Here is a 7721-nt window from a genome sequence, read left to right on the forward strand (position 1 = left end):
GCAACACCCTTAGGTTCAAACTCGTCTTCCGCCAATTTTAGCTTGAGTTTCTGTCGGGGGCTGGGAGATGGCTGTGTTATATGGTCAATGAGAGCTTGCTTCTGGGCTAGTTGGTACATTTCTTCTTTTAAAACACTGTGCTAAATTAACATTGACGAAGACGAAGGACGACGAAACGCAAGATGCACACTTACGAAAGATCATCGTCTTCGTCAATGTTTCGTTTCGTCTTCGTTAATGTTAATTGAGCGCAGTGTTTTATAAGAAGAAATGTGTGATATGCTCCCTACTTTGAGGGCTTCGACAGCTATAGCGGACTCCCTTTCTCGACTCTTTGCCATCACCTTCACGACGTCTATACATTGCAATTTTGTTTGCTTCCAAGAGATCCAGTTCTTAGATTTTATTGCCGTAGAGGTTTTGCTTCGATCTTCTCCGGTATAGACGTTGTGATGAAGGTTCTTTGATCGCCACTATCAAGTAGTACTCGACAGATGTCTTCTAATGCTTCTCCTTGGACCCATACTATTGCTGTCGGTAGCAACACACAATTTCTAGTCCGGCTTACAACTGATTCCATCATGGACCTTGCTGTTTGCTGCACTGTGGTGGCTTCCTGTCTCTTTTTGTGTTTTGTTTTCCATATCGACATTGCATGGTGGCCGTTACATCTTTTGCAAAAAAACATTTGCTTTGCAAATCCGAGCCGTATGATAGAGCCAAGTATATCTAAAGAGTGACCTGTTTTCGGCTAGCAGCTTCTTTTTTTCTTCGATAGGTAGGCTTTGCGTGCATTCTCCTGTCAGGTGTTTCGTCTATTTGCAGAACCATCACGCCTTGTGTGTAAAAGTAGAAACTAGTGGTCGTGCTGTATGATTTATTGTTCTCCTACTTCAGTCCCGTGCCTGCTGTCTCCTGCTCCGGCTGATCATCTTCGCGTAAGCACACCTGTTGCTGTAGAAATTCTATTATTCTTTGCAGGGCATCAGCCCTATTCTTCCCCATTGATGACGTCGTTTCTTCTCTGTTAGCCGTTGGCCGTTGAGATGCCTCCTTTGTCTTGAACTGGATAAAAAGCTCTGCTGGCATTGCCTTCTTCAGTTCGGGCATCAACATTGGGGCGTAGCACTCTGTGGTCACTCCGAGAACCGGCAGTGCCAATGGGTGTATCTGCACCTTTTGGAACAGCTTTCGCAGGGCTTCCGTATGATACAGGGATGTTACCTTATCGAGTCGTAACAGTTCTTTCATGTGCAGGTCCAACAATTGCTCGTGTCTCTAAAATGCTCTTTTAGTATCTTGATAGCTTGTTCATAGTTGCTTTCGGCGGAAAACTGAAGTCCATTCATCAGTGGGGCTGCTTTGCCGGTCAGCGTAGACATGAGGGATATTAGGCCTCAAGTGAACCGCTGATTTGTATTGAGTCCAGAATCTAGTCCATTCAAGGGAATGTCCACTGAACTTAATCACTTCAGTTTTCGGCAGCTTCACAAGCTCCGTGTAGTCTTGCGCACTGTGCGCTAACTGACTCGCCGATTCGGTCCTCTGTGCTTTTTCTGGGGCTGACAGCACGCCTTGCGTTTCCTCCTTTAGATAGTTCTCGACTTTCGAAGAGATTGCAGCAATTCTGAAGTCATATTCTATCACTCTCTGGAATTCACTGCCCTCTACTTCGTCCGTCACGTAACCTTCCATCTGCTCGTTGGACTTCGCTATGCTTGAAGCTATAGCCTTTATCTGGGCTTGCGTGGTAATCGGTGCTCTCTGTCGGCTCCTTGCAGTATTTGAGCCTCCGCCGCATTAGTTAGCTGCGTTATTTGCGTTCGCAACACCCTTGTCTTCCTCGAGACGACTTCCTTGCGCATTTTCTTTTCCGAAGAGTAAATTCTCCTTACGTTTGAGTATCCGTTGGCTCCGTTGCTGTTCCGCCTGCCACGATGATTCTCGTCTTCTCCAGGCTGCTTTGGTGCTCCCCCGTCGTTGTCTTCCCCTGCTGCTCGATGGTAGGTTGTATTATCTGGGTTTAGCAACGCGAGACTATCTAGAGTAACGAGATACCGCAGGACGTTTCCACTGAGCAGGTTAAATGATAAAGGAAAAATTACATCATCTTCCTGAGGGGAACCCTGAGGTGATGCGAAGCATCGCAGAATTCCAATCCAATCCAATCCAAGCCAAGCCAAGCCAAGCCAGTCCAATCGAATCCAATCCAATGCCCCCCGCGAGAGAGTGTTCGCTATCGGAGAGGAGGGGGGGTGAGCAGCGGAGAGCGCAGCTGGCGCGGCGAGGAGAATGGGGGAGGGGTGGACGCCGACAACGCCGACAACAACGCCGGATGGATGCAGGGACAAGGCGAGCGAATGAGATGCGTCGCATCCAATAGCAGAAAAAGACAGATGATGATTGTTGCCCGCTCCACGCGGCAAAGCGTCTTCTGCCTCACTTCTACTGCACGGTAGATCCGCTGATGATGATCTTCGACAGCTACTCCAAATTCTGTTATTGCCGTTCAGTTGTCACTAAACCTGTCAACACTACCCTTTTTCTCCTATTTCCGAAGCTCTAATTTTTTTATTAGGAATATTTTGGATTCCTCCTTCCTGTCTCTGACTGACTTCATGCTGGGTTTTAAACTTTTTGCGAGTTTCCTTCTGTCTCTTTTGAGGTTCAGCCTTACTTTGCGTCTAACTATCCTATAATTTCTGCTCTGAATATGGGTGTGACGCTCTACGGAATGAACAATTCTTGGATTGTCAATACAGATTTAGTCAATTTTAGGTTTTGTTGAACCGACGGGATTACTACACGTCCACTCCCTGTTTTTTTTTTTGTTTGCAGAAGAATGTGTTCATTACCCTCAGGTTATTCCTCCCCGCTATTCCCACCAGTATGTCTCCTCGACTGTTGCGACTGCCTGTTCCGAAGTTTCCGACTGACCTTTCACCTATCTCCTTTTTGCCTACTTTAGCGTTAACGTTCCCATCACAATAGTGAACAGCGTTTTCTCCTTCATTGGTGATTCCGAGTGAAAAGGGGCTACCCGGGGAGAAAAGGGGCTTCGGCAGCCTACGTGAGATTTTCCCTTGCGTTCGGCCCCGAATTTCCTTGGGTTTCCACCGTGGGCAGTAAATTGCATGTAGAATGCTGCATGACGTGCCGACTAGTTTTCATCTTAGTACGTCCGATTCAGAATCTTCGGAGTTATATGCGGTGGGAGCTTGACCACTCTGTTCGGGTGGCTTCAACATTATTATCCTATTCGGTATTTTGCAAATAATATTCGTTGATTTTCCGATACTTTTCATTTCAATAAATAAAGCACTCTGGGTTTTGTTGCGCCACATCTTCAAGAAGCTTCTCTATTACAGTGCTCACCCACTTGCCAAATCAGCCAGAGCCCACACTTCCACCACTACATAATCAGCGAGGCAACGGCCAACACTCGGGCACCATTTGCTCGCTTGTTGCAGAGCCAGTAGTCAAAGTGAGTGTAAACTACGTTTCTGTGCTTTCCGACCAAATGCACAAACTGAGCATCTCACAATTGCACGGTTATGATGCAAAGTACACCCCAACGAAGCCAGACGGGTGGTCGACAGGCAAAAGGCTGCAAAGCCGGAGGCTTTTACCTTGGCGATGGTGGTAGTGATGATGATGAGGCACGGCACCAGGGCGAGCAGCACGAGCGTCAGCTGCCAGCCGTGCCAGAAGGCCGAGATGAGCGACGCCGAAGCAGTGGACAGGAAAAAGAGGCACATTCCGATCTTCTCTCCCAGCCCGTCCTGGATCTTTTCCAGGTCACTGCGCCGATTCGGATAGCAGGCCACATTTCCAAGCGTGCCAAAATTGTAACGCAACTGTTCACCTTTTGGGCTATAAAATTACCGTATCAAGTTTCTCTTCTGGATGCCCGGGTATCGTAATTTGCAGAGTTTCTTCGAAAAAAATATAATACTGCGATCAATGACATTTATGCGGGGTAACGCGTCAGCTGTAATTTTGTGATTTATTATTTCTCGTTTTATGCAAACTGGTCAGCCAGAAATGTTTAATGGTTTCAAAAGAATCTTTGAGCAAAGGCATCATCCAGCTAATTGTTTGCGCATGAAGTTTCACCAGCCCATATTCGTGGCATAGTCCCGGCCTCCTTTGGCTGACGGGCTTATACAGGGTGGACAGCCCGCCTATAGAAGGCGGGCTGTCCATCACTAGTTTCAACTCAGAGCACGAAAAACTTAAATGCACCTACTTCTGAGACTAAGAAAGCGCGATGTATCTGAATCTGTCTGAGACCGAGCCCCGCCCACTTGCGACTGAGCTCGTCCACAGTCAACTCTGTGAGGTGGGCCTCCATCTACCCCTCCACCTTGTCGTCACGCATTGGCTTCCGCTTTACAACGCGCAACCCTCCTCTCCCCTTGTCCTCCACATCTTATCATCATCGTCATAATTATCAGCCTATTTAGGTCCCCTGCAGTACGAAGGCATCTCCTATTTATATCCACCCGCTCATGTTCTGCGCTCCCCGTCCCGTCATCTAGTTAGTAAGCTACCCCTTCTAGCCGCATCTCTCGGTATCCGTTTTGCTACCCTGATGGTCCACCCGTTGTCATTTTGCAGAACTATACGTGGCCATCCCAAGTCAATTTTTTACTTGTTTCAACTGTGATATCACCTACCCGAGTTTGCTTCTGACCCAGGATAATCGTTTCCTGTCACTGAGCAGTAGCCCTGTCATCCTTCGCTCCATGGCTTGTTCAGCCGACCGAAGTTTTCTTTGCAGTTGTTCAGTAACGCGCCATGTTTCCGCTCCACACTTCATCCTTCGCAGCACACATTGGTTCTATACAATTCGTTTCGGTGACAGAGGTGGCTTACATTTCATTGTTTGGAAGTGTACACCCATTGTAGGCCAGGCCATACCGACAGTGTGCCGGATTTATTTTTCATGGTTTGGGTCAGCACTCACACTCTGTCCGAGGTAGACTGTTCTAATTGTACTGGCGTTCTATTACGTAAGCTCCAAAGAGCTTCTGATAAGCTCTCCGTCCGTGTCCTTTTTAGCGCAATCATTTTATTTAAGAATGGAGTACCAACGTGCCCAGGACGCTACCCTTATTAAGTTTATTTCTAGTTCAACGGGCCCTTTTTTTAATGTGTTACGTGATCCTTGTGCCATTTGCACCGTGTCTGTCCTCACTCCGTCCGTGTCCTTTTTAGCGCAATCATTATATTTATCAAAAGAGCGCTTTAAAGGTGCGTATTTATAACTACTTTAAATTAATCATATTTACGGCAGCCCCAGGGTGAAGCTTTTTGATGTAAGGTATTTTGACGAGGTATTAGCATGGGAAAACATATCTGAGCTTTTTTGTTGAAAAGAAATTTTCCTTCTTCAAAACAATTTCCGAAGACTGCTCGGGTCACTTGCGCGTTGAGCGCCTCGCCGAAAATTTTAAACTTGTGCGCCCTAAAACAAAAACTACTTCAGCTATCGCCCTAGTTCCTTTTATGTAAAGACTTTGCATACTCTCAAATGATTTCCGCATTCTTGTTTGGCGTGTAGAGCCAGTGGTTTTAAATAAAAATTCCAGAACTGAAAAAGAAAGAAGGCGAAGGGGCCACCGCAGGGCAAACTGTTCGCATGGCGACGCAGTGAAACATCCCCCTCGCGAGGGGCACGATCAAATGCAGAGCATTTCCGGGGGCGCACGACGTTAAGTAGTTTGCGTTACGTTAATGTTGTTGCACTTGTGGCAACTGCTGACGAGAGCTCTCTCGTCAGCAGTAATTTGAATGAGTCAACGATATAAGGCGCGTTCGTAGAGTCCCGTTCTGTGTCGGCTTTGTGGCGCAGTGGGTAGAGCACCATGTACATTGCGTTCCGCCCGCAGGGTCGAGGGATCGAAACCGGGCGCCGGATACTATTCTTTTTTTTAAGTGCGAATGCACTTCTTAAGCGAGCCTGAAGCGTCCGCCGCCGTCCGCATAGCAACAGCTGCGGGTGCGCGCGCTCCTCGTCTCCCTTGGCAACGGGGGGAGATGGGCGCGCGCTGCCTGGCCGCTGACATGGCACATACCCACGTGAGGGATTGGCCAGGAATCGGGCGTGAGAAGGGCTAATGCACCCGCTTAAAGGAGTACTGACACGAAATATCAAAGCTGAGATCCGCTCTAGCAATCAAGTACAACGACAACACAAATAGGTGTCTGTGAATAAATGCATCTTTCTTTCTTTGTAGTTGTGTGTGTGTGTGATCTCTCTTTCGCGAACACTACCGAACCGCGCAAATTCAACTCGTGCATTCGCACTTTCACATTATTCCCCTCGGGGAAATGCGGGGAATTTTTTATATAGTACTTCTTGATGAGGTGCGGTGCGGACTACGGACGTCAACGCGGGTGACATCGTGAGTTACTGAAATGCTCTGCATTTAAAAAGAGGAAAATAATAGCGGAAAGAAACAAAACTTGCGGTGAGCAACAGGCAAGGCGCGGTATTTCCCCGCCTTGCTCCGCCGCGGTGGATCAATACCTCTGGCGTTGTGCTACGTAACTTAATATTGCGCGCATGATTTGGGGTCTCGGTAGCAGTTTTGCTAACGCAAAAAAAGGACTCCCCTGTGTCCACAATACGGCACGTGTTAATGATTTAAAATGTTTTGTAGTGTTCAATGATGCCACGACTCGTACACAAGGTATGTCTTTGTCGCCTCGTTTCCTGAACATTTATACACTCACTCTGCTCCTCGGCGATAAGTGCTGTGTGTGCAAGGGCTGAATGACTACCCGAATGTGATACTGCGGATGGTCACTACTGGTACGAAATGCCGCAGAACAGTAATGAGCCACAGTCCTAAGCGCAAAGCAACAGCGCTGCCGCATTCCGCTTTGCCTTCCGGTTAGGTGCAGCCGTGGTGGTGACTGTACAGCGTGTGGCTTCCCGCAGTTACTTCCACCTGGTTGGGAGCGTCTTAAATAAATGTACAATTTATACTACAGGTGTGCGCTCAAACGTACCCAAAGCTTGGTGAATCCGCTCAGTTACGTATGAAAGGTTTAGAAAGACCTGTGAATGCCACGTGGGGAGAGGATAGCGGAAGGAGCTTGAGAGTGTCGAGGACTACAAGCGAGCATCATGCGGGTAGGCCTTCAACCTCAAGAACAGGAGAGATGGAGAATTTTTGAGGCAGTACAATTTCCCCGTTCGGGCGCGCTGCAGGAAAGGCCCAGCGCGTACTCACGCAGTTATGCGCGTGGCGAAGTCGCCGGCCGTGTGCGTGTCGAACCAGCCGACCTCCTGGTGGAGCATGGCGCGCATGAAGTAATGGCGGATGCGGAACGACTGCTTCGTGGCCGACATGCCGAGGCTGCCCACGATCACCACGTTGCTCAGCAGCATGGCCAGTCCCACGAGCGCCATGCGGCCCGCCGTCAACTTGGCGTCCCGCTGGAACTGCCCGATGGTCAGCCTGCAGCCCGGAATGGCCATGCCATGCGAGCCATTCAAGGGAACAAGGGAACAACCTATACGGTTAACAATTCATGAAAAAGTCGCTCTTTGCAGATTTCCTTCAAAGGAGCCATGAAGACAAAATAAAAGTTTGTTTTATTCGAAAGATTGTGTTTTATAGCATCCCCAGCGCTTCCGCGGCAGCATATGATGCCGTGTTCACTGAGAAATTAATCATTTTATGTCAAAATTTGGATTCTCCCGCCAA

General features: G+C 48.2%; 1 protein-coding gene across 1 annotated transcript in view; it reads right to left on the reverse strand.

The window, feature by feature from the left end:
• The window catches only part of LOC144166960 (phosphatidylcholine translocator ABCB4-like), a 220723-nt gene extending 213231 nt beyond the window's left edge, over positions 1 to 7492 (reverse strand). Inside the window, exons 1-2 of the mRNA XM_077696394.1 lie at positions 7245 to 7492; positions 3630 to 3801 (exon numbers count right to left, since the gene is read on the reverse strand). Of these exons, the coding sequence (XP_077552520.1) occupies positions 3630 to 3801; positions 7245 to 7492 (420 nt within the window). The remainder of the gene's footprint in view (positions 1 to 3629; positions 3802 to 7244) is intronic.
• Positions 7493 to 7721: the final 229 nt, after the last annotated feature.

Source organism: Haemaphysalis longicornis, unplaced genomic scaffold, assembly GCF_048455015.1.
Source record: "Haemaphysalis longicornis isolate Haplotype H1 unplaced genomic scaffold, Haemaphysalis longicornis Haplotype H1 scaffold_2, whole genome shotgun sequence".
Classification (NCBI taxonomy): Eukaryota; Metazoa; Arthropoda; class Arachnida; order Ixodida; family Ixodidae; genus Haemaphysalis; species Haemaphysalis longicornis.